Consider the following 26,387-nt stretch of genomic DNA (forward strand, 5'->3'; position numbering starts at 1 on the left):
TGCTCTGCTGGAAGTACGACACACACTCGGCCCAGGGGGAAAAAAAAGCATTCTATTTTAGCTATTCCATTCGCTATGCTAATTCCTGGTGGAGCGCGGGACCTTTGTCCCTGCAGCGAGAAGACCAGATGAAGGCCATCTAATCTAGTTGGCACGGGTCTTGAACAGAGTAGGAGGAGAAACATCGAGGGTCGCTCTTGGCCTCTCGACAGAAGCGATGGAGAGGACTTACCAGGGAGGGTTGAGAACTGAGACTTCAATCTGCAGTTCTCCTCTGTGTTTCCAGTCTTCTGCCTCCACATTTGGATCCTGGAGCTTCGGCTGGATCACTGGGGACCTGAACATGGACAACCATCCCTAAGTTGAGGAGGCAGTTCACTCCAGCCCAAGCTCCACCTGATCGACTGGATGCTTGCTCTCTAGGTGACCTTCGGGATCCACCTGCCGCAGTGGCCGACCTTGACGTCACCAGCGCTTCGTTCCCTTTATCAGTCCAAGCGTCTGAACATCAGAACTCCTGACTGGGCTGAAGAGAGCGCCGACCCACTGGTCATGGGTCTGTCTTTCCCGCTGCGATGAAGGTTTAAGTATCTAATCCATACGTATAAATCTGTGAGCTGTTGGCATCAGGAAGGCTCCCGTCAGCAAGAGACGCGTGCGTGCGCGCGCGCGCGTCTGAAGCAATAAACTGGAGCCACACGGCAGATTCTGCTGCTCTTTGACGAGGCAGTCTCCATAAAATGACATTTCAAAAGGCACTTTGAAGTGAAACGTCCAGTTAAAAATGAACTGGGTTTATTTCCAGCTGCTTCTTCTGCTGTATGTTTGAAGTCGTGTCGTACGTGACTTGCACAGGTTCCCTCCCTCATGCATGTTCCAAATTACATCATCACACGCCTTTTTTTGGTTTTAATGTCATAAAGACGGGGAAATTCCTCCCCTGAGTTTTCCACTAACAGGAGACACATGTGAATCTCGGGTAGGACATGGAGCTCATTTCAGCAGGGAGACCCAACGAAAAGAGCTCTGCTGCTGTGACTCCCACTCACTGGTCAGATGGAGGCGGAGCCTTGAAGGTCACCTTGATCTTTCAGTGTCGAGCTGACACGCTTGACAGGAATGCAGAGCCCACCTTTGTCCTGCTGGCAGCCCAGACCAACCCTCATTCCACTCTCGTTCCCCCAGGTGAAGGACATGACACCGGTGGATTCAATGCAACGCTACATGATGATGTTCAGAAGCTACTCATTGATCTGAAGATATCTTCAGAATTACAACGGCCAGGCCACTTTCACTCTGCTACTTGGCTTGTTTTCCGTTCCCTGTTTTTTCCTCCAGCTTCCCGAGCGCCTCGGCTGGCGTTGATCTGCCATCTCCATGGATATCTACACCTTGGTGCCGGGTCGTCTCGCCAGATGGCTGCTTCGCGTCCTCGCGGTAAACTCCCTCAGAACGCCGCTCGCTGGTGCATCTGACTTTCTGTCTATCGCCTCTCGCCATGGAGCTCCTGTGTGACTGTGAGTGTTTTGTAAAAGTCACCTTTTTGTTCGTTTCTCCGTGTGATGGCGATTCCTCGTGGACGTGTGTTTAATCCCGCCACCGTGCACTTTCTGTCAGTTGGGCCTCTTGAGTAATTTCCGAGTGCGTTTGACTCAGGTGAGTCCTCACGCCTTTTAGATGCAAATCCAGAAGTTTGTTATTTGAAAGTGATGTCAAGTTCAAGTCAGAGCACAGGTGTCGTTTCACCAACAGCTGGCCAGTGATTGGCTGGTCTGCTTGAGACTCCTCAGACCAGGACCAAGGCCAAGTTTGTGTCGTCCTCCTGAACAAGTCACAGTCATCGGTGTGTGGGGACATGAGAGCTCGGGTCTAGCAGGAGCCTCTGAAAACCTGGTGACGGGCTCAGGTCTGGGCAGCAGCTGGGAGCGTGGAGCTCCTGCTGACATGATCCGCGGCCTTGGTGGCGTGGTCCTGACTCCCTGAAGCAAGGTGGCGGGGATCAGCACAGGCCGGCCGGCGCCACCATACATGGCACAGCTGAGGAGGGAGGGATGTTTCCAGGCTACTCACACATGGACCTGGTCAGCACACAGTTCGGCACACAGGCTCTGTGACCGGGCCCCACGGTAACCTGATCACCACCCAAGGGGACGTGCGGGTCCGTCCGTGGCAAACGATGATGTCCGTCGCACCTGAAGCCAAGGTTCCCGGAGGGTCTGGGCAGAGTGGCCTTTCTTCAAACACTGAGGCAGAGCCACAGTGGACTCGGAGCTTTGTCTTAACCTGCCCACCACTCTCCTGACAGCAACTGCCCCACAGCTCCAACTAATAAAGCTGCGCTGACGGACGGCTGCTGCGACCGCAGCCGAGTGCCTGCGCGTCTGTGTGTGTGTGCGTGCGTGCGTGCGGTCGGCGGGAGCCAGGACAACGCCAGCAGACAGTGAATGGCTAAGCCTGGCAGCGTGTGGCGAGGAATGTTAGCGCAGACACCAGCGCGGCAGGTGCCTCTCCTCACCACTCTGAACGGGTTTCACAGCACTTTGATGACCTTTCCTGTGAACATGCAAACAACATCTTCCACACAGTCCATGAATATGTTTCCCCCATTCAGTCATTTTTGAAATCAATAACTAACACTGTATGCAAATGTATCCAACCACAGCCCTCCGGTCACATGCTTTTGCTGCCATTCATTGGTAAAACAGCAGTGAGAGAGGCGAGAAACGTCCTTGAGCTTTGTGCAGCTCTCTCCAGCGTCGGCTTCCTGACTCAGCTCTAAGCTGCGGACGCCACCCCAGCTGCTGTAATGACACGACGCACTGTGCCAACAAGGAAAAACAATTCACATTTATTTGATATCAAACGGAGTAGAATGAAATACCAGCGGATGATGGGCTCTTACAAAAGAAATCAAAGGATGATCAGTGCTTCCACGACGTTTTTCACACTTTCTAACCACAGTCTCTTTTTCTTACTAAAACACATCATTGAATAAATGACTGTGTGTCTGATGAGCGATATTGCATTGACACATGGAACACAACTCTTTTGACAATTTCTCTTTCAAGTCAAATAAATTACACAGGATTTCCTCCCAAATCTGTGCGTGGCCTGGTGATGAGTATTTACGAGAAACAATCATTCATCAACATGAAAGCACTTCACAAGTGTGAGCCAACGTCTCTCCATCTGTCTTTCTACGGCGAGTGTGAGAGAAGACGACGCACATTTCCAACTTTGGGATTTTCTTAACACTGAAAGGTCGCGCACTACTGCTGCTGCTGCTGCTGTTCGATACACTGGTGGCACAGCAAAATAGAGTTTCTGGAGCTGTCACTCACTTGAATGTGCAATAGAGAAAATATAAGGCCTGAGTCTGAGTTAGTGGTTCTCGCAACTTGACAGTCCCGACCGTGGCGCCGCTTCAGTCTCAGCTCCTACTGCACGACTTTAAAGACCCCGGCGTCCGTTTCAAAGTTCTCTTGCTCAGAGAGATTCTGCATCCCTTAATCTTCCGCCGCTGCTTCACACAGAGTCAGAGCTCCTGAGTCCGAGCGCCCGACGGACGACACGTGTTGTTGCTGTGTTATTGATGCGTGCAAAACGTTCACTCCTTTACCCAGCCGACAACACTGCACTTCCTGCTTGAACAGAAGGAGCATGTGGAGTGCGGAGGCAGACGCGCCGGCGCGGCGGGGCGGGGCTCAGAGGCTGGTAATGAGCTGCATCTGTCCGTCGGCGGGGGCCTCCCCTCCCTGCTCACAGTCCTCGGCCTCGCCGGGCGGGATGATGCACCCGGCGCTGGTTCCTCGGTTGATGTGATGGCGAGACAGAGGCTGAGGCGTGTCGCCCAACTCCGGCATGCTCTTATGATAGGTGTCCTCGCGCTCGCTCCGAGGAGAGGCGGCGAGCTCCTCCTCCTCCTGCTGCTGCTGCTGCTGCTGCTCGGGGGGGTACGGCGAAGCAGAAGGTGAGTCTCTCAGGTTGGGCATGCTGGTGTAAAGGGAGTCTCTGTTATTAGTGGGCGACTTGCAGTCAGCATCCTCCACTGTGGCCAGCGCCTCGGTGCCGTGACCCCCTTCCTGGCGCCTGTAGAGCAGAGAGTGAGTCCGCTGGGGCAGCAGCGGGGCCTCCAGGGCCTCCTTGTGGTGGGGGTGCAGAAGCAGCTCCAAGGTGGCTCCGCCTCCTCTTTGAGGGGACGGCGCGTCGGCGTGGTCAGCCACAATGGCGTCATCCTCGCTGCCGCTCCCACCCCCACCGTGGTCCACCGCCACCCTGGTCTGTGGAGGCGGAGCTCTCTCCCTCTGAGCATCGCAACCTTTCGGGGCCCCGCGGGGCCGGAGGTTGTTGTGTACAATCTCCGATATGATCATCTTCTCAAAGGCGGCGTCGTCCAGGTTGAGGACCCCGAGGTCGGCGGGGGCTCGCACCCCGACGGCCTCGTAGTCATCGTCGCGCAGGGAGTAGCTGTTGTTGAAATTGCCGTTGAGGGGGAGGGTGTCCATGGCGCTGATGTCCCTGCTGTTGCTGAGGGAGTGCTGTCCTGCAAGAAAGGGCGGCGGAGCAGGTGAGTGAGGAGAAGAGAGTCAGAGGTGTCACTCAGCCATGCAGCCGGTCCACACACGCCACGCCGCACCAGTCCTCCCCCTCCCCTTCTGCCGATCTGGAAGTGGAGCTCCCGTGTGTGTGTGTGTGTGTGTGTGTGTGTGTGTGTGTGTGTGGACCGCTGGCACAAACCCACTCACATCCACGTGTGCGTGATACTGCTCAGGACTCTTTGATCTGCGGCTGAATTTGGATCCAAATGGAGCTTGGAACATTCAAAGGCGAACCCAATTAGCGGTGCGAGACACGGCCACTCATTACGGCGGAATATCATCACAATCCATCTACGAGATGATCCTGAACAATATTGGCGTAATGAGGAAGAATGGATGGGCGATGAAGGAGGGTGGCAGCAAGCCATGAGCAGAAGAAGCGGATGAGCGCAGGAGGAGAACAAGAGCAGATGAGGAAGTGTGGAGTGGCGAGCGGAGGACAGAAGGGCCCAACACACATGGCCACGCCACACTCACAGCACACACACACACAGGCTCCGTGCAATGACTCACTTTGCCACCACTCACAGCAAGTGTGTCTGCTCAGGCCTAAGAACGGCTGATGTGCAAAAGAAGGAAAACAGATGCTGTTTTCAATTGCAGCCGAGACACTTCAGTGAAATAAGATCAAAGTGGAGGCTGGTAACATCCAGCCAGGATTCAGTTGATCCGCGTCCGGTCCCTGAATTTGAAAGTAGAATGGAGGATTGGCTCGAGTTGGTGGGTGGACAGTTTGGACGGGTCAAGGACAAGTGAATCCGGGAGTCAGCAGGTGAACGGGTCCAGCAGCAAGCACAGAACGTGTGCGAGCGAAATCATTCAGGAGCCACAGAGTCCAGTACAGAGTCCAGTGGGCCTCGGTCAGCTGGGACCGCCGACTCAAACTTGGCACCCGGGCCATCTATCTAGGGACCCGGTCCTCACTCTGACGCACAGAATGAGGTGTGGCTCAACACGTAAGTCAAAAGCAGTCAAACTTGGCCCGATGATCCAAACCTGTTTTTTCACTGTTTAACAGAACGCTGCGGTCTCCTCACATTAGCGATGAGTTGCTTCTCGTGGATTCTAGACGTCTCTCTACCGAGCGTTAACCAATGTGTCGGGTGGACTCTGCTGACGCGACATCTAAGTGCAAGTTTGCTGTCGCTTGTACATCTCTGACGGAAGAACAAACTCTGGTGCGTTCGGTGAGTTTCACGGAGTAAACTTCTTTTCTTGCGGCGTTTTGAGACACGCTGAAGTGCCGCCGCCCCGGGTTGGCAATCCAAGATGGCTGCCCTGGACGTAAACAGGCAGTACACAATGTCGTTGCTTCTGTTTTCCAGAAGCAAAGAGAAGTTGTTGCCTCTATCCAGATGAGACGTGCGTGAGGACGGCGGTGCCTGGAACACACCGTCCCACTTCCTCGGGAGAGTCACTGTGTCAGTGTTAGCACCGGTGCTGGCACCAGCTCAATGACAACTCACACGCATCACGTCACGCCACACGCCAATGCTGAGACTCGAGCTGTCGAAGAACGGACACGGCCCCCCGTCAGTGACTCAACGCAGCACGTAACTTGTAGTCTACGCTGTGGTCCCAGCTGAGAGCAACACCTCTTCCAATGTCGGGAGAGTCATGGCAACTGGCTTGACCCTCCTCAGCCGAGAACTGCTCCTCCAACCTGTGAGAAAGTCTGGTGCTGGAGCACTCGCGTGTCGTCAGAAGGTTGGAGGACAAATGTGTCCGGTTTGGATTGGAAGGTGCTGAAAGCTGGGATCCTCTCTCTGCTCCATGTGATCCCCCGCTGGAGAGGAACGTCAGCAGATGCTCACAATGGACGACATCATGTCGAGGGAGCGGAGTGAAGTAACCACGGCCGACACCGTCCTCAAAAAGCTTCTGTTGAATGTGACAGTGCCTGGCCTCATCTCTCCCTGTCGCTGGTCTTCACACCGGCTTCTGACATTCATGTGTCAGACGGTTCCTTCATCGCCTCACACTGCTCTCCATAGGTTGAACCTTCCTGACACTTCCTCTGCAGCTCAGCCGTACGGCGAGGCGAGGCGAGCGTCTCGTTTGGGTCTGGTGCTGAGCAGCGCCAAGGCAGGTGAAGACGTGGGGGCAATAAAGCAGGAGCGGCGCCTCAAGAGAAGCAAGACACACTGTCTTTGATTCTGCCGCTGACATTGTTCTGGTCCCAGTCCTGCTTCATTATTGCTCTCTCACAGCTCTCACGACGTTCTCTTCCCTCACACACTCTGGCCATATACCGCCGCTTTTCCAGATTCCCTTTTATCATCAAATGCATGAGAATATCTGAGGGCTACGACTCTCCCCGCATTGCGTCATGTGCTTGTATTTTTTTCTTTTTTTCCCTGCCTTTGATTGGGTTCTTTCGCTCTGCCAGCGAGCAAGTAGGTCACTTTAAGCGCCGACTTGATGTAGGTTTAAAGCGACCTATATAAAATGTGAACCTTTTTTACATGAATATTTGACACATGTGCAAACAGTGGGAGCGTGTAAATCCAGCAGGACACCAGCCCCAGGTGAGTGACCACTTGAGGAGGAGCTTCCCACACGTCCACGGGACAGAAATCATTCTCATTGTCTTGTGTCCATGCTCAATAAAAGATCTTTGTTGACATGCTGGGAAACAGGGCCGTCATTTGCATAGAATCCTATTGAAATAGATTGAATATTTCATGATGAATTATGCAGCCTGTGAAGGTAGCTTAGCATGGAGGTGGAAGCCGGCAGCGGCGCGACGGGCACAGCTGGCGCCGAGTGGCGCGGGCTGCACCGCTTGACTGGCACGCAAACACCTTTCAATGACAATCAGACTCACATCACTTCACCGTCTTGCTGTGATGTGATGTGTAGGGTGTCCCTGATCTGGAGCCCTGAGTCCAGTCACTAACTGACTGTGTTGTGTGACAGGACAGTTTGAACCCATCGATCTGAAAATCAGTGGTTCAACAGTCTCATCTCACCCAACATGATGACGACACCGTTTGTAAGTCCGTGGCCTGAGTGAAGTCCCACTTGCCTCTTGCAGAGCAGAATTTTTCTAATATCACTATGGGGGACTATTGGGTGGCGGAAAGTGTTTCCCAGCATGTGGAGCCCTTGTGTTAAAGGTAAAAGCAGAGGATCACAGCGGAGGGTCGAGGTGCACCTGGAGAGTGAAAGGCCGGTGGGGAGGGGGTGTTGCACACCACCGTTTCTGCCAGCAGGTTGTTATAGGGGTTAGTGTCGTGGGTACGGAGCAGTGGGTTAGTGAGGAGGTAGTTGCCAGTCATGCCTGAAAGAACAGCCAGAGAGAAAGAGAGACGTCAGCAGGTACAAGAGAAAAGTCAGCGCTCCACCTCGAGCGTCAACAAACGCAGACGCCGTCCCGAAGCTGTCGCCACTTAAGATGTACCAGGGCGCTGTTGCCACGCCGACGTTGGTCACCGACACTGTCAAACACAATGGTCCCAGTTTCCAGCTTCATGTAAACAAACGTCAGACGAGCAGACTAAACACGCGGCGGCTATTGTGTAAACCCTCCAGAATCTCCTGTCTGCTCTCACACTGACGGCTGAAAGGATGGCGCTGGAGGATTCCAGGATCCCACCCAGAAACCCGCTCTGACCTGGCCACCTCCCTCACAACGATCACCCTGGGGTGGAGATGAGTTTGCACGCGCGGATCTGAACTCATCATCCATCGCTCCCGGGATCCGCCTCACCCCCCCCGGCCACTTCCAACACACGTGAACGTCCACGCAGGCTCTGGACACGGCTCTGGAAGCTGCTGTTACACAAGTCTGTTCCACACTGCCAATGCCGCGGTCCAGTGCCTGCCACAGCTTCTGCTAAACACGAGACCGTTCCGTTCCTGGGGCGCCTCGCCACTCCCCCACGAGACTGTTGAGAAGAGCCACTCAGTGATCAGCGCTTCCGACTGTCTCCCTGAGCCTCGCCTCCCACACGCCGAGGGACAGCCGTCCCACTGCCAACCTCCATCTAAAGAGTCATAAAGAACAGACCACGGCACGGTCCAAAAAGAGTCACCATTCACTCACATGTTCTGTGAGTCTTCTGTGCTCTTACTGGGTCCATCAACCTACACTCAAGCTGCACACCTAAAGAGGGGCAGGAATGATCAGGACTGCTCTTCTTCTCTGCTCCTTCTCCATCCCTCGGATCAGGGCGATCGAAATAAAGACGGCGCCGCTCGGCCCAAACGTCACCACCCGCCTCCTCTTGCTACTCCACTTGATCTGGGCCAGCGCAGGAGACTCACACATCTTTTCATGCTATCTCCGATTGCTTAACAGCAAAAGACACGTCGACAGGAGGCGCTGCAGCAGAGGACCAAACACAAAGAGGTCTGGAGTGGGGCGGGAAGAAAGGTCCTGCTCACCCTGGTTGAGAGTGGAAGTGCTGTTGATATCTCCAGAGATGAAGGAGGACTCCGACTGCTTCCTCACAGTGTCGTTCCACATCCTCCTGATGCGACTCTGGAGGGAGAGAGGAGGAGGAGGAGGAGTCATCGATCAGGTGTCGCGGGCCTTGGTGCCCTGCATTGAAAATGACACTTGGACACATGACAGCACTTGATCAAACAAAGGGATATTGACCGTCCTGGGATACAAGAGCAGGAAGGACTGAGTGGGACACCGCTGCTCATCTGATGCCGTTTCTCTGACATGAACAGGGAACTCGGAGTCAGGAAGGTGTGGCTCCACAGGGTCCTACCAAGGTGGTAACAAGGCCGCTGGAAGCTGAATGGAAACACCGCCTCCTCTCGACTTTGCCCCTCTTTATCACACACTTTGTTAGATTTGCAATTAAATGGGCTGCAGAGTGGTGCGGTTAGTGATGCACACCAAGATGCTTGCCTCCATTTCCTGTGTGCCGTCCAAAAACAAGCTGCTTCATTGATGTCTGGATTGTCTGCAGTCTTAATTGAAGTGTGTGTTCTTGCGCGTGAGTTTTTAACCAACAGAGTGCGGACATTTTACCCAGGCTTCACTGAATAAGCTTCAAAATCACGGAGTGACTAACTGAGAGTGCTGCTTCAGGTGTGTTCGGGGGGGAGGCTGGGGAAAGGGCGATGGCCATGGGAGCTCCTCACAAGGGTGAGAGAGGCAGTGTGGGCTCTGTCTTCTCATGGCTTGGTCTTGGAGCGCACGCTGCCATCTGCATGTTGGTTCCAGTGCATGGGCTCAGTGTGTGTCTCAGCGATTCAAGCCTTGAGCTCAGTACCTTCTGGGTCATGGGATCTGATCCGTGTGAGTCGGTCCTGTGTGTCAGGCTCTAACGCCTACGCAGGTCCTCACCTGTCTCCCTCTGTGTGTTGAGATACGAGGCTCGGTGCGTGTGTGTGCTGGGCTCCCAGGGCCTGTGCCATACTTCTGCACGTGCCATGATTCCAACGGTAGTGACGGAGGTCACCCAGCCAGACCCGTGCCTGCGCTCAGGTTCACCCACCTGTGTAGCGGAGGAGTAGCGGGCCGTGGAGCGGGACGTGGCAGTCTTGGCTGAACTGTGGGCTTCGGGCGGCAGCGCGCCGCAGCACTGCGACTGGCGGAAACACTTGCTGTACTCCTTGCGGACCTGCGGCGAGACGACGGGAGGCCAGTGAAGAGCAGGCGACACACACCACAGCCAAACAGCCAGCAACAGTGCGCAGACAAAAACGCAAAATGTTGGGTAGAAGGCTGGATTTGATCTGAGATTCCACGCTCACAGCAGCTGCTGGTGTGTTTGCCATGAAGGTCACTCTCAATCTCACCCAAGGCAGAGAACAAGCCGTCACACGAGCCGTGCTGGTTTGAGGGGGTTTGACAGCAAACCTTTTTCTGGAGGAGGCAGTGGAAGATGAAGATGAACATTCCCTGGAGCGTGTTGAAGATGGTGAAGAGATAGGCCATCACGATGGAGGACTCGTTGAGGAAGAACAACCCGAAGGACCACGTCAGGCCCAGAAGACAGAGTAGGGCGAAGGCTCCCAGCACCCACGACCTGCAAGACAGCGCAGCATGAATGAGAGCCCAAGAGTAGACGGGAGCCAGCGCCTTTGCTATTTAAGTCACGGCATGTAATCGGATAAAGAGAGTGCAGACGTGGCAGGTTTCTCCAAAGTGGCTTCCAGGAAAGACAGAGGGAAACAGGAGAAGTTAGCAGTCAGTTTCAATGAGGACGGCGGGTCGGTATTGACACGCAACAGAGAAGCGAGCCCCCCCCAGAGAGGCTCATGGAGCCGGGGGCAGCGGGGAGACGTGTCATTGACGGATCCATACGGAAGACAAAGGAGACGCGGCGCGCAGACTGAGGCCTGGTGGACGAAGATGCATGTCTTCTGGTGCTCGCGGCACAGTCATCGCACGCCACGTGACTCGCTGCTCTCAGCCCAACGCTGCGTGTCTTGGCCGGCCTCCTGAGGTGCATGCCGGCTGCTGGCGCGACCATGAGTTGGTGGTACAACTCCCCGTAATGCAGCTTTTGTCTGAGGTTGTACTTTTCCTACTCGACAGAAGACAGTAGCAATGTGTCACACAACGGTGGGCTCCTTTCACATGCTTGACATGATGCACCAGCAAAGCTGGGGATGGCAGCTGAGCCAGCAACTCTGAAAGGTCAGGGGTGCAGATATGGAGGGGAAAAGTAGCCCCAATACTGGAGAGATTCTATATCCCCGGGAGGAAACTTGAGTGCAACACGTCACCGGCAGGAACCACGGCGGACAGGAGAAGGCACTTGAAGAGATCAGCCGACCGGTGAGGGACATCTCACCTGATCCCCCCCAGCCTGGAGGAGTCGGGTTTCATGGAGGTGGAGTGTTTCACCATCTTGTACATGGTCAGCACCAGGACGAAGACGTTGACCTGTCAAAACAGACACATCAGGACTTACACTGCGCTGCACTCATGGAGGCATCAGATGCTTCTGCTTCACATCCACCTCCATTACTGTTGAATCCATACGCTGTGACTCGGCCCTCAGCAGCGCCGTGGAGCCCAAGGTCCAGGCTCGGAATGGAGAGTACAGCACATTCAGGCGTGAGTATTGAGAAACACGCAGGACGAGGACCTGCTCCGGAACGCTTCACACACACAGCTGGCTGTGGAGCTGCTCGCCGTGTGACAGAGCTTTGGCTTCCTGGCTGTTCACACTCCCTCACCATGGTTCAAACCTGTGAGCTGATGGGGCCAAGGTCATCTGCGCCAGGACCTTGACCCGAGCAGTCGCACAGAGAGGAAACAATAGAAAGGAGAGCCATGTTCATCACACAGCCCTCCTGAGGCCAGGGAAAACACTGCACTGACTCAAGCCATACATCCAGAGCTTCCCAAGCCAGAGGGGCCCATCACCCCAGGAAGAGGGAGGAGATTTGCCCCAATCTGACATTCATACAGGACGTGGGTTTTTTATCCCGTCGTGCTGCGAGCATGTCTGATAAGGGAGTGTATATCCTGCTGGGCCGGTCAAAGGTCAAATAACATGAGCTCCTGTTGGACTGGCCACAGCACATTCAGGTGCCAAGTGAACCTTTCAGTACACGGTACTGAGCAGCCACTGACATTTAAAGCTCAAGACATTGGACAAGTGCATCAAAAATGAAGCAAGTGTAGCATCTCTGTCTACACATACAGATATTGATGACAATAAACTGACTGAACTAAAGAAATAACAGGCATGTGACTTTGATTATGTAACACAACACTCGGAGTTCTTCAAATTATAGAGTAATGTATTGACTGAAACGGACTCTACAGTGTTGTACACCATGTTCGTGCTCAGACACTTCATTTGGAATCCTTCGCCTCCAAAACAGGCAATGGATCGGGGCGATGCCTTCAAGGCAAGAGAAGGGCGTTTGAGATGGAAAGACAACGTGTGCGTGGAAAGCAGATGGAGGGGGAAATGGAGGAGAGGGAGGAGCGGTGGAGACGACACTGGGAGGCTTTTAGAGCACAGCTGAGCTGAGTTCTGTCTGCCAGCCACTGGGGCCGACTGCAGCCGCGTCTGAGTCGGCCACAAGCGATGAGGCCGATCTGATGAGAGGCAGACGACTCCCGCCCGCACTCCTCGTCGCTCGCTCTGCGGCCGAAATGAGGAGCGTCAGCACGCGTTGACGGAGTCATGGCCTGCGTGGATGTGTGCGAGTATATTTCTGTGCCAGCCGGGGCATGAAATATTCAAGGCTAAGAGGGAGAGGGGCGTGCGCTGGGATCGGATCCTCTGGGAGCCGCCCACCACCTTCATGCCTGAGACCATCTGAGGGGAGTGCTGGCCAGAGCGCTCTCCACTTGTTGCCCATCGACCAGTCTGCTTCGTGGAGATTTCATGGCTGAGTGGACACTGATGTCCTCGTGTCAGACGTAATGGGCCCATTTTCCTTTCACGCTAATTGATCTGAGAGAGACGAGCTAAGAGGCTGCCAGCGAGGATCCGGGGAAAATCTATAAGATCTTTTCACCGCTTTACAGAGTTATGTTTCGGCCTCCACCTCAAACACTCCCAGATGGGTTGTGCGCAGAGACCTGGGGTGGAGCCACGGAGGCGTGTCCTGCGCTCAGCACCGTGCACGCCGGCGAGGTGACACTGCGCCAGTAACAGTCTCGTCCTGAGCGTCCACAGCACATGGCACCATTTACGCCCTCTTTTCCCAACTTGACGCTCTCCCTCCTCTCCAGTGTGTCCCATCAGAGGTGGCCACTGCCAGTCAGACTCCACCACCTGAAGCATCTTCATCCTCCTCCCTGCTCACGCCCCTCCTCCCCCAACAGTTGTCTTCCTCTCCTTCTTTTGCCTGCCACTTCCACTGCTTACTCTCTTTCCACACCTCTCACTATTCGGCTCTATCAGCAGGACGGTCTCTTCTTGGCAGTTATGGAAACTCTCTCGAAGCACTTTGGAATCCATCACTTGAAACACGTGCTGTGTGAGAATCCAACTTCCTACGTCTGCACTCCTGCTGGCCCCGTGCCAGCAGCCATGAGACGTCCCTCGCCACGAGCGCAGGACTCACCAGTATGACGAAGGTGACAGGCCCAATAAAGCTCCAGATGAAATGGTTGTCCACCCTCAGCCAGCATCTGCCGTGGACAAGAGGGGAGAGAGCGCTTCATTAATCACACACTTGCCAAAACAAGGCTGCGTCTCGTCCATCAGGGCAGACATCGCAGCAGGCGGGTCGCGCCTCGCGCAGTTACGGGAGTGTCAGCCTCCGCACGACGCGCAGCAAGAGAAGCTGTGGTTTCTGGGATATATGACTTCATCGTCTGAAAATGTCTCCAAATGTGGCACGGCTGAAAAGCCAGTGTGGTAAACAGCGCCTCGTACAACCGAAGGACGAATTGTGCCGGCGTTTATCATCGGGGAGCAGAAGTGTTCCGAAGGCTGCGGCTGTAAAACACTCCGGGAGAGTAGTTCCCCTTAAGCCCCATACATTAGCGGGCGGTGGCGGCACAGATCACAAGGCTCGCTGCTCGGATGCAGAAGGGCAACACTTTTCCCTGACAATTATCCACGTGCGAAGAATGAGCTCCCAGCAGGCCGGAGGGAGATTAGCAGGCGCTGAACTTACGCTCGCTGCGTGCCGTAGCTGCGGTGGTCCACGGCCGCCGAGATGCCCACCACCACAGCCGGGAAGAGGTAGCCGGCGACGTAGTAGTACTTCCTGCGTGAGAACTCGCTCTCGAAGACCTCCACCAGCATGAGGTAGAGCTGCACGCCCTCCAGGCACATCCAGGCAAACGCCGCCAGGAAGCAGAAGTGGAGAACCCCGGCCACGACGGAGCAGACCAGCTGACGGCCAGACAGGAAGCAGGTTAGGCAGCGGACAGGTCCACATCATGGCAGTTAAGACACCAACAGAATGATACCGTCTATGCATGAGCCTGGATCACTAAATCAACAACGCTCAGGAGGAGCAATGAGCTCCGTGCTGGTCAGCAGCTGATGTCTGCAGCTACAACACCACAGCTCCTGTGCGAGTCAACACGGTCCGTGATGATGATGCCACAGAGTTTAAGGCACTGAAGTATAATTTGGCTTCACTCTGAGGAAAAGCTGAAGGAGCAAAAGAGCCTCCACAGGTTCATGGAGGGAGTGCCCAGGCTCTGCATTTCCCAGGTTACCTTGGGCTCCGTCATGTTGATGCCCACCAGGAAGACCAGCTCGCCGATGAAGAGGTTGAGGCAGAGGTTCTTGTGGATGGTGTTGCGGTCGCTCTGCAGCCCACGGAAGAAGCAGAAGGTGTAGAGGCTGATGGCCAGGCACACCAGCGACACGGCGATGCCCATCCTGGTGATGACGGTGAGCAGCAGCTCGTGGACGCTGCCCTCGGCCTGCGGGGGAACACACGGCCCATTGAAAGCACCAAGAGGCCAGTGTCTGTTGCTGCATACGCAGGACACCTGAAACAGTCGGGGGCTCTGAAACCCCGCCCCCTTTTCTTTGGCGTCATTGACACGAGCCGCTGTTTCACACGCTGCTCTCCTTCCTTGGACTTCAGAGCAGCACTTCCATTCCTTCCTCTTTCTTCCTTCTTCACTCCCTCCCTCGCTCCCTCGCTTTGCTTTCCTGAAGGTGTTGCCGACCTTGGCTGTCGCAGGGTTTTAAACGCTGGTTGCCCCGACAGTCTTTAATCAGAATGCAAATCTGACATAAAGCCTTGGCCTCATAGCTCTCATGAGGAGGACCTTTAAAGTAACAGCGTGCATGATTCACTGCCGTTGGAGGCTTGCAGACGTCTGTGTTGGGGTGTTTCAACACACTTGAGCGGAGCTTCTCTGTTTTCTCTGGTATCACTTATGAATGTCTCCAAACGCCTGGGACCCTCATGTGATCCGCGGCCCACGCACCAGATCAGACTGGGTAAAGGTGCGTCACGTGCAGTGCGACTCACGACAAAGGCAGGAAGGTAGGAGGGGATGAGGACGAAGGAGCGAGACGCTGCCGGACGTCCCATGAGAAAAGAAAGCAAATGCTATGGTGCAGGGCGGCTGGGGTCACTGGAACACGTCAGAAGCTCCTCTGGGGCGGCCCCAACAGCTTCCTGATGTCTGACCCACATTTGAATGTCCCATGAAAAAGCGCGTGGAAGCACAGACTCCACACGTGTTGCCAAAGAGCGAAGCAGCTCCTCCTGCGATGGAGGGCAGAAGCGGCTCAGGCCACTCAGGCTGAGGTCACGACAGATGACGTGTTAGTAAAGTTGCCTCAGACTGATCCTGCGCACTCATTACTCCGCCAACACCACTCCCTCATCATGTCATTCAACTGGAAATGGGCTCAAGAGGAGCGGAAACCTCAGTCGCCGCCAGGTTGGGCTGTTTCCCCTGGCTCCCCGGGACAGAAGGACACGGCTCAAATGTAATGACACAGCTGGCTTCAACTCCTCCGGTCCAGCTCCTCCAACCCTGCCCCTTCCACGCCACCTTCACCTGCTCCAGAGATGCCGAGCGGCGCCGGACAACTCACCACGTTCCCACGATGAGCCATGAGGATGGCGAAGTTGGTCAGGTGGCTGCAGGAACAAGTGGTGTGGCTCTTGTTGGTGTCCAGCAGCTTGCAGTCCTGAGTGGACCAGTATCCCATCATGCTTCGCTCCGAGTAATTCCAGAAGGAGCAGTTGGGGTTGAAGTAGTGCTCCTTCTGCCAAAATCAATCGGAATGTTACAAGTCACGGTGACACCACAGTTTCAAACAGCAAAGTCATCTTGTGCTCAAGCTTCCAGTCAAACCTCCCAAATAAGTCCCAAACAAGTGGGGACAGAAGCTGGCACCAGTGGCTCTGCACGACCGCAGTGAACTGGCGTCTAGTGAGACACACAGACTTCCTTCTCTGAGTGAATGACTCGACAGGACAGCGTGACGTAAAAGCCACGATTTCTCCTCTCAGCTGATAACAACAGCGGCTCGGGTGTGGCCCGGGCTAGCAGGGTCGCAGGGGTGACTCACGTCCAGGTGCTCCAGGGTGAAGACGACGGGCTCGGCCACGTACACTCGGCTGGACTCCTTGGTGATGGAGGCCGACAGGACGTGGGAGTTGATGGTGAGGGACAGGTTGCGTCTGTTCATCTCGCCGACTCCCCGCAGCGTGGCGTTCTCCGTGCTGAGGAACTGACCCAGGTGTTTGTAGAGAACAAACACCAGCTTGGCCACACCTGCAGCAGAGCAGCATCATGAGCATCACCTCACGCACGTTCACATCTGACTACCGTCAGTTTGCCGCGCCCCGTCAACATGGAGTCTCCATATTTCCGCCCTGGGCGGCCTCAAACCGTTTCATTCTCACTCCCAAAGAATCGAATCCAACACTGGGAGTGAGCCGCTCCACAGAGACTGGGTTCACCATCTGTTTTCTGTCTGTCTCCTCTGGTTTGAGGATGACAATTAAAGCATTCCGTTTGTTTTCAAATGGGTCGACCGATTTCAACGGCACAAATGCCTCACAATGTGTGGTTTATTTACAGCACAATATGCTGCAAAACAAAGAGCAGAAGAAGTGTCTCTGCCTGATCTCAGCGCGGCCCGTTTCACAAGTGAATGACAGGGACAGAATGGCATGAATGTGTTTTCAGCCCAGTCGTGAGCTCAGTCCATGTGTGTGGTTGGTGAACAGAAAAGCTCATGTCTATGAAACTCACCAACCACTCACCAACACCACCACTGCAGCGGCTGAACAATAATACTGTGACTTACAATCGGCAATGAGAGCACCTCAAGAAAAGTACCCACTGACCTCTGCTCACAGCAAGACATTGGGAAACTGCCGTGATAAGGTGAAGTGACCAGTAAAAAAATAGATGAGTGAAATTTGCAGTTTTATCAAATCAAGAAAATCACAAAGAACTACCCAGTCGGTCACCAAACTGACTTTGGAAGGGCTTGACTTGGAAACACCGAATGCTACTGTTTGGAGTCATTGCTGGAGACGGTCAAGTGTCAGTGGCGTGGGACGGGCCTTTGCTCACCGCTCTTGCTGTTGACCTTGACGGTGTTGGAGGAGAGCTGAAGAGTCGCTCCACCTTTGCTGGTCTGGGGGAACCTGAAGTCCTGCACCTGCCCGTCAGTGCTCAGCACGTACACGTCCAGCACTAGGAGAAGAGGCGGAGAGCAGACATGACGCTCAGAGGGCGTTGAAATCAAGCAGCGCAGAGAATGGAATGGGACGGCTACGTCAGCGCCCGGCAGGGGGGCCTGTTCAGACTCCACGTTTATTGTACCTGCAACAGAATCTCATCTTATTGGCAAGACCCCATGGAGAGCCATTTACTTCCTAAACCTGTCGCGGAGCTGCAGAGGAGAACAAGACGACGAGACAAGGCAGCGCTCGCACCCCACTGCAGCTTGGATGTCAAGCATTCACCGCATCACAAATATCTGCCGCTTCTTTCTAGCGCTTCCCCGATGGCTCCAGATGATTCTGCTCTTGACAAGCAAATCTCTGAAAATCCACCAAACCTTCCCACAGCCTCACTGCTGCGTCGCCAGCTGCCGGCGGTTGTTGCCTTTGAGGTGTGCAACTGCTGAGGAGGCGGCGGGTCTGGGCCGCTCCCCGACTTCACACGGGGCCCTGCAGTTTTCCGCGCGCTCCGTCAGGTCTGCGACGGGCCGCGAATCCTCACTGTGTTTCACAGGTGGACTTGGACTCGGGCCGCCCTCCGCTCACACTAGCGAGGGCCTGAGGTCTGTGAGGCTGCAGCAGTGTTCTACACACAGTTGCAAGCAGCTTTTCCCCAACAACTACAAAGATTTGATCGTCTTCCTCGCCCCAGCGGGGAGTCGTTGGAACCCTGGAGGGATACAAATGGACGCCATCAGCTGGAGCCGCCATGAATATTCAGCCGTGGAGTGTGGAGGCTTAAAATAGCTCGGCCGCCGACGGAAGGGAAAGTCACGTGCCATTAAGAACTATCTCTCGAGTTATCTGACAGGACTAGAAAACCTTCCAACTCACTCTCTGGATCCAAGCGATTCCAGCAGCAAGCAGCGCAGCAAGAGCTCAAAATAAAGAAATACAAAGAAGCAGAGTCAAGACTGCCACTTCCTCAAGCTATGGAATAGAGAAGGCAATGGAGTTTCCCAACAGGGTTGCAGGTCCTCCACCTTCAGCATGAACCCCACTGACTCTTCGTCTTCCACCTCCATAAACTGGCGTGGACCATCAGCACAACAGGCCTTTGCTTGGTCTGAAGCAGAAGCTCCTAGTCTCACAGTTCCCGGGCAGCCGGAGCTCCAGAACAGGCTGGGAGCGCTGCGATGAACTCACAACATTCTTCCTATCACAGTCCTGAGCAGACAAAGCCAGCGGCCGTTATCACCTGAGCTCACTGGCGCTCATCAGAAGAGCTGGAGAAGAGCGATGAGAACGGAACAATGACATTCAATTGGCTGCTTTGTTTAGCACCTGGAGGGATGGACGCTTCGTCTGGAGCCTGGCAGTCAATGAGGCAGATTAAAAATCAATGAGGGAGCAGACAATAGGGTCGGAGCAGAGAGGCAGGAGCAGAAATATGACTTCACTCGCTGGACTTCAAGCAGCACAGCACGCAGGAGCTCGCCCTCAAAGTAACAGCTCAGCACAAGCACACATCCCAGAACAGGCTCTTCGATTTACTGGGAGCCATAATTCCAGCGGAGAGTCAAGCCACGGCTGTGAGGACCAGCTCTGCTCATGGGACGGCCATTCCCTGTGACGGAGCCCTCCCTTGGGGAGTGGACCTCACTCACATGTGACCTTCAGGGGAAACCTTCTTGAAATCAACCTGTTATTTGGTTAATGGTGAATATCCAAACAACAATGAAACTTCAGTATTTAGTACTATTACATTCCATCTATATGACATTCCAGCGGGAGGTGTGACAGCTTGGGGCCAAACCCTTGGGACATGTTGAGATCAGTAGCAGCTAAACTTTCCATCATTATTGAAGAGGAGAAAACCATGGGGGCTGCTTCTGTCTGAGCGCTGGACTCTGCTGATGCTGGTGTCACTTCACTGAGTCCCACCAAGATGCCCAACCCTGTGCTCTTCCTGTGGGACGCCTTTCATTTGACAGAGGTTTTCTTTCCTGACCTCTGCGAGGAGCAGCTGTCCAGCCAGCAGATTGTCACCGTCTTATTTGTCACTTACCGATGTTCTCCGCAGGCACTTTGACGATCGCCGGCTCGATCAGGTTCTCTGCCAGGACGAAGGCCCCTTCCTCCAGCGTGTCCAGCAGCATGGTGGCGGCGTGAGTTTGCTCCGTGGAATTCATGTCTCTCCAAGAGTTCAGGGCTTCCGGCCGCAGGAGGTTGTCCACGGTATCCACGATCGCCTGGAGCCATGGAGACGAGCCACACGTCAGCGCTAACTGCAGTTTGTCAAGAAACAAAGGAAATATGCAGACGACGGGAGTGTGACTGTGTGGCGGGCAAGTGAGGGGCAGCGTTCGCCCTCGGCTCTCTGCCTGCAATCACCGTGGATGTTGTGGGAATGTCTGCTTCCCTGCCACTCCCATGGCCATGTGTCCACAGCACAGGATGAGGGTGAGAAGAAGCCGCTGCACCCCGTCACCAGGCTCGGCTCTTTGTTGGGATGAGTCAGCGTGTAACCTCATGAACCGCTCCCGTGCCAGTTAGGCACAGCTCAACACTAATTGAGCACAGAAAGGATCATCCATTTGCCAGGAACAACAAGCAAGCAGCTGGAAGTGGGCAGCGCCGCAGCATCCGCCCCCACCCCACGCTGAGCCGGGAGTGGGCAGCCGGTGAGCCAGGACCCCAGCAGCCCTCCAGAAGGAGACCCTGTTCCTACTGGTGGCACCTGAGCCGAAGCCATCTCAGCGCATCACTCCACAGGACCAGGCAAGAGAGCTGGACACTGAATAGTGTCCAGTAAACTTGCCCAACCCCCCTGCCACCAACGGTGTTTGGAAGCGCAGTCACTTCCCATGTTTTCTTCTATGGAAATAGAGCAGGCGGCGTGGAGAGGAGTTGGAGGAGGACATGAGGACGAGTGGCCCGGGTGGCCAGGGAAGCTGAGGATTCCGCTGGACGTGGGACATCCCAGCTGGAAAATGTGACCAAAGCAGCAGTTTCACAGCGATGACATCATCAGAACCACATCCACATGTTTGTGCAGCCGCCGCGCGCACGACTGCCAAAAGACACATGATGAAATCAACTTGACATAATTGAAATCACCGTCAGATATCGGCGGATTAGTTGTTCCAACCAAACTGGTCGACTCACGTGGTGTTTCCATTTCCACAGTGAATGAGATGAGATGATTATGAGTTGATTGGCCACGCCTCATTTCCTTCCCGTTGTGCTGGAGAGGAGGGAACTGGACGGGGATCTCTTTGTTTCAATAACGAAGAGATTCAGGAGGTCCTGTCTGGGAGCACCTATCTTCCCCTGACCTGACCAAGCACATCAGAGATCTGATATTGAGGGAGCCATCGCCGTCAGCGGCGCGTGAGGGTGAAGAGTCTGACCAATGACAAAAGGGAAGAGATTTCTGTTCAAGTGGAGGAATCGCTCGGGACAGACTGGACGTGGGAATCAAGTGGAGCATTTCATCTCCTCTTGGAGTATCAGTGAAGAAGGTGTTGCCAGGCAGCTTAGCACTAACAACACTTCCTGTCGTAGGTGACGGAGATCAACAAGGCGCCGCGACGACGGTCCGCAGAAGCTCCACCTCTGGGTCACTCAGGGTCGTCTGCCTGATCACTGCCAGGGTGCAACACACCTCATACTGAGTTCAATAGTCCCTTCAGGTTTTGACCTGGTTTGGAAGAACAGCGAGAAGACTGGAGACCAATCCTGAGTACCTTCGTCTTCACGCTTGCCTGACACCAAAACGTTAACGTCAAGTTCAAGTAGGCAGCAGAAGACGTCTGTCCAGCCAAACCCCACTTTACATCCCACTGGCCGCTATTTTTGTGTAGCTTAGCAACAGCAGCCTCATTCAGAGAGCAGGTGTGCGTCACGTCAGAATCGTCCTGATCCACAGAGACGCCTGTCGCATGGTGAAACAACACACGTATGGGACGATGGCCAGGAATCAGCCCCTTCATCTCAACATTCGTCCTCGCAGACGGCCACAACACCAGCCGAATGAGGACAACATCAATGGGCTGAGAGACGGAGCAGGAAGACAAGAGTCCAAATGCAACAGGATTCTTCTCCTGATGCGGCGACAAAGAGGAGCAGAATTGGAACAACGTAAGCAAGTGGAAGCTGAGCACACAGCCACTTTGATCACACGTCTCGCTGACAGGGAGGTGCAATTACCACTGTGGGAAGGCAATTATTCACACAGCGTCTGAAGAGGGACGAGTGCGAAAACGAGTGGGGAGGGGGGGAGGAAAAATGAAAGGGAGATGTTGCAGGGATGGCTAGAAGAAGGGAGCGGCGATGAGGATGAGGATGAAGCTGGCAGGCAGGGCAGCATGCGAGGGCCGAGGGCCACTTCTGATACCTTCATGTAGGCCCTGCACGTCTTCTCTCGTTTCTGAAGCTGTTCCACACAGAAGCACCAAAGACAAAGGGAAGAGAGGGTGATCGTCAGAAAGAGACAGGCTGCGGAGCAGGAATGGCGGGAGTTAGTCCATCAGCAGAGGGAAGTGGGTGACAAGGCAACACGCGGCTGCCTGCCGTGAGGAGGAGAGGAGGCTGCACTGCTGGACCCCTCCGCCCGCTGCACACAACACGGTCAAATGGCGTGAGACAAGTCGGAAACACCTGCGTAGAAACCCAATAGTGTTGCGCTGGACCAAGACCAAGAGCCTGACCAGCAGAGGGTCGCAGGAAGAGCCGAGCAAGAGTGAGTGTGCTTGATGTCACATGCTTCCTGTGTGTGTGTGTGTGTGTGTGTGTGTGTGTGTGTGTGAAGCGGGTGGAGCTGCAGCGCCAGACCAGAGGAGCCACGCTGGAGAGAGCGGCTGGCCATAGACAACAGCACCGACTGCAGGGTCAGAGCACCTTCTCTCACGAGCAGAAACGGACGTGACGGCAAACGCTGAGTGGATCCTCGTCACGTGAGCAAGTCAGAGAGAAGAAAAGGCCACAACCCACTTTGTCATCTCATTTCTAATCACCTCAACCCCCCACGGTTCTGCCCGCAGCTGAGAGACGTCAGCAGCCCACAGCGCCAGCTCAGGCGGAGCGTGCAGGCACACTGCTCCTGTTGGCTGGCGACGCTGTTTTAGGAGGGGTGGAGCACGGGGTGGGGAGGTGAAGGGCTCACGGAGCTGGCCCAGAAAAGAGAGGTCACCTGAGGTCAGTACCTTGTTGAAGCTGCGTCCGGCCGAGTCCTTCTCGCTGGGCCTGAGCTCCTGCAGCTGAGCGTCCAGGATGTCCACCAGCTGCTCCATCAAGCGCACCGAGGAGCTGACGTCGCCCGCGAACACCGGCCCCTGCGTGTGGCGCGCCAGCTCGTTGGCCAGGTTGGCCGCGTTCTCACCGCTCCGGATCTGAACACAGAGAGACGTGAGACCCAGAGGAAGTGCTGCAGAGGATTCCTGCCTGCAGCCAAAAGCATGACATTTATCTTTAACTGCTGGTGCCGCAGCCAACACGGGAGGCAGGTGGTGACGGACCACAGAAGCTGCTACTAAATAAAACAGGTGTGTGTGTGTGTGCGCGCACAGAAACAGACAAATGAGCAGCACAGGGCAGCACTAACACAAATCGCAACTGAAAGCAAGTCTAAATTATTCAAGAAACATCTATACAGGCCATTAGAAAAAAGACAAAAACAGCTATTTTGGTTTCTGCTCCAGGAAACTTCAGACAGAATTGTTCAGGTCCAAATATTCAGAGGTAAAAGTGCGACCCAAAATCCAGTGTAGCTGCTTCCTCAGCGTTCATGTCAGACATGGACATTCATCTGGACGCACGGCAGATTCTTCGATCCACACCTCTGGTGGGGCACAGCAGCAAACAAAGCAAGAGACGAGGGTTTGCTTCAGAGGAGTCCACGGCACCCTGCAGCTTCGGCCTCCACTCTCGGTCCAACACCGTCTCACCGGGGCTCGAAAACAACCGGCCCGCCCTCACCTTGTCTCCACCTCAGTACGGGACTAGTACTTGCATTAGTCTGGCTGAAACAGAGACATGTTTGCGGGACTTAGCTGGACAGGTAACTGGAGCAGAGCCACTTCACTTGCAGGACGCGAGGCGCTCTTAAAAATTTGACAGCTCCAGGAGAAGGAACTTGAAACCTGTTTTTTCAAGATGGCCGCCGACAAGGCTGACTGACTCCCTGCGGCTTCGTAACGCTGCGTCACCAGTTTCTGTCCACACACGCTAATCGTCTTAGCATGTGGCTAAAATGTTTTACTTCCATTTGGACGAAGGGGCTTTTGTGTATCTTTGCGAGGCAGTGACTGCGTTTAAAACAGCGAGTCAACCTTTCACTTGGATGCTTTCCCCCTCAACAACGTGGAACTGGTTCGGAGACTCGTTTCAAGCGCATCCAATAGCTGTCTGTGACGGCACCCTGCATCAGGGTCTCACTTTTTCATCCCAGCCAAATCAAAAAAGCATCACTTTGGCAGAATACAATGTTTTTTGTTTGAGCTCTTTATGATGCTTTCAGGTGATGGAGTCTGCGCCCAAATCTCCATCTGCATCAATGACAAAGCAAACAACTCGGAGAAGAAATGAGCTCTGGCTGCTCTGTTCCTGAAGACTGCCACAGCAGCGCAGTGATTGAGATGTTGTTTTTGCAGCTACAAACGGCAGCACGGCTGTTTGTGATGTTTCATTTATTCCACAACATATGTGTGGCAGCTCCAGTGTTTGCAGGAAGAAAGTTCCTCTTCAGTTGTTGTTATGGATTTTAGAGCATGGAGTGACATGAGAGGAGCAGAGGACACACAGGAGACAATGTTGCTATCTTTAAAGGTTGGAGTTGGCTGACTGGGATTCAAGCGTGCTCCTCAGGGAACCACGGAGGACGAGCTTCACGAACTGCTCCCTGTACCACCAGCATCCTCGTCACATTTCCTCCTTTCACATTAAGACTGGACGGACCCTTGGAACGGCTTCTGTTCTTCAAGATAGAACATCTCAGACCTCGTGACCTGCTGTGTTTCCTGACTATGATGAGGCTGTGTACGAGTCGGCGGCGACCAGGATGTGGAGCGGCTACTCTGAATCTCAGACCGGGAGTCTTCTACAGAGAAGAGAGTCCAGTCCAGGTTGCATATCAGACCCTTCTGAGCATCTTGGAGTCACCAAGTGTTGAGAAGAAAACTACACCACCAACACAAGCGTTCGCAAGGAGTGAGGACGTTCTCAGAGGCGGAGCCACTGCAGCTCTGCACCGAGGAAATGAAATGGTCTGGGTGTGTCCTCGACGCCTTCCGCAGAAGTGCGGGCCACATCCAGGACTTGGTCTCCGGGTAGGACACCACATGGGGTGGGAGGATGGTGAGCGCCGACAGGCTGAGAGACGACTATTCCTTTCACGTTCTCCCTGCAGGTCATATTTGAGCTGCCTGCCTGGAGAGGAAGAGGAGACAAATCTGGCTCTCTTCACCCACATTGCTGCCCCCGTGACCCAAAGCTTGTCCTGCTGCTTGCAGAGCACACGTGGCTTGGGTGCTGATGTGAAATGGCAAAAGACCTCAAGGACACAGACTGAATGAGCGGTGAGCAGCAGTGATGCACGTGGGTCTGCCGGCTCTCTAGCTGCTGCTGACATCACCATCCTGCTTCACCTTTTGCGCCACTTGAGTCACCCAGTGGGAGGTGCAGTTGCTGAGGTCCGGCCCTTTGGAGCACCAGCTCCCCGACACCGTGCAGAGGAAGGAGGCGATGCCTGCAGGAGCAGAAGAACAAAGACAAGAGTTGGACAGAGGCCAGGACTTAGCTCAGATCGCACTGCTCCTGCTGAGCTTTTCATTCAGGAACGTCTGTGAACAGTGTGAGAGCTTTGGCAATCTTCAACACAATCAGACTGTGACCCAGCTCCCACCAAACAGGCAGGAAGAAGCAACAATTCAGGCCACACGGTGACCTGTCGGCTCCTACGGATCCTGATCGCAACCAAGTCAGTCCAAGTGGTTTCAGTCGCCAGACACGTTCACTGAACCGAGAGCACAGCTGCTGGTGTGCTGAGCACCTAACAGTGGCTAGCATGGACCGACCACCAGCTCCAGCTGAGCAACACATCGATGAGAGCAGCAGTGGTCAGCCATGGCGGCAACAGAGCCACCTGCAGGGACTCGTACACACCACGAGAGGTGTGTATGCGAGAGGCCGGTCTGAAGAGCGCGCACGTGCTGGTGCTCACCAGGATGAAGGTTCCCAGCGGATACTTCCAGGAAGCTCCACATCTGCTGTCAGACCCGCACAACTCAGAGACTGCGGGGGCTGTGATGTCATATCCTGTGACAGACTGGCCAAACCGTGGAGGCGGCCATGTTGTTCCAGGGATCCAGAGTGGCTGGAAAACCACTTCTTCTAATTGGGTCTAATGTGAACTTCATATTCCCAAACCCTGCTGTCGCTGGTGCCATCACTAGCTTCCCCTCACATGCCGCCTGTCGCGCTACGACAGCTCCGTCCTTTGATCCTTTGATGAGGGGCTGACGGTGAGGTCGCGCGTGTCTCCTCGTCAGAAGCAGCTCATGATGACCAGACACTCCTGTGATTCAGAGCTGCTGGCGGGATGTTCGGCGCCTCAGCAGCACCGTCCGCTGCTCTCCTCGGGGACCGCTGCGTGTGGTGTTGTTTCCACGCCACAGGTAAACGCCGGCGTGTTGGGCTGCCTGACGGCAGCGGAGCGGCTCAGACCAGGACAGTTGCACCTGC

The 26,387-nt window shown here is 54.7% G+C and overlaps 1 protein-coding gene across 11 annotated transcripts in view; it reads right to left on the reverse strand.

Annotated features, from left to right (window-relative positions):
- Window positions 1-1,825: 1,825 nt before the first annotated feature.
- The window catches only part of LOC128769921 (adhesion G protein-coupled receptor L2-like), a 73,016-nt gene continuing 48,454 nt past the window's right edge, over window positions 1,826-26,387 (reverse strand). For 5 of the 11 annotated variants that reach the window (XM_053883998.1, XM_053883997.1, XM_053883999.1 and 2 more), the window contains 16 exons: window positions 25,292-25,392; window positions 22,853-23,038; window positions 22,045-22,083; window positions 19,714-19,897; window positions 17,554-17,676; window positions 16,538-16,743; window positions 16,058-16,231; window positions 14,713-14,922; window positions 14,160-14,380; window positions 13,602-13,668; window positions 11,363-11,454; window positions 10,423-10,591; window positions 10,058-10,183; window positions 8,988-9,084; window positions 7,756-7,881; window positions 1,827-4,543 (listed from right to left, as the gene is read on the reverse strand). In XM_053883998.1, the coding sequence (XP_053739973.1) occupies window positions 3,705-4,543; window positions 7,756-7,881; window positions 8,988-9,084; window positions 10,058-10,183; window positions 10,423-10,591; window positions 11,363-11,454; window positions 13,602-13,668; window positions 14,160-14,380; window positions 14,713-14,922; window positions 16,058-16,231; window positions 16,538-16,743; window positions 17,554-17,676; window positions 19,714-19,897; window positions 22,045-22,083; window positions 22,853-23,038; window positions 25,292-25,392 (2,960 nt within the window). In that variant the 3' untranslated portion in view covers window positions 1,827-3,704. Of the gene's footprint in view, window positions 4,544-7,755; window positions 7,882-8,987; window positions 9,085-10,057; window positions 10,184-10,422; window positions 10,592-11,362; window positions 11,455-13,601; window positions 13,669-14,159; window positions 14,381-14,712; window positions 14,923-16,057; window positions 16,232-16,537; window positions 16,744-17,553; window positions 17,677-19,713; window positions 19,898-22,044; window positions 22,084-22,852; window positions 23,039-25,291; window positions 25,393-26,387 lie in introns of all 11 variants that reach the window. The other 6 variants (XM_053884003.1, XM_053884006.1, XM_053884001.1 and 3 more) reach the window with 6 other exon arrangements.

Source organism: Synchiropus splendidus, chromosome 13 (genome assembly GCF_027744825.2).
Source record: "Synchiropus splendidus isolate RoL2022-P1 chromosome 13, RoL_Sspl_1.0, whole genome shotgun sequence".
NCBI classification, from domain to species: Eukaryota; Metazoa; Chordata; class Actinopteri; order Syngnathiformes; family Callionymidae; genus Synchiropus; species Synchiropus splendidus.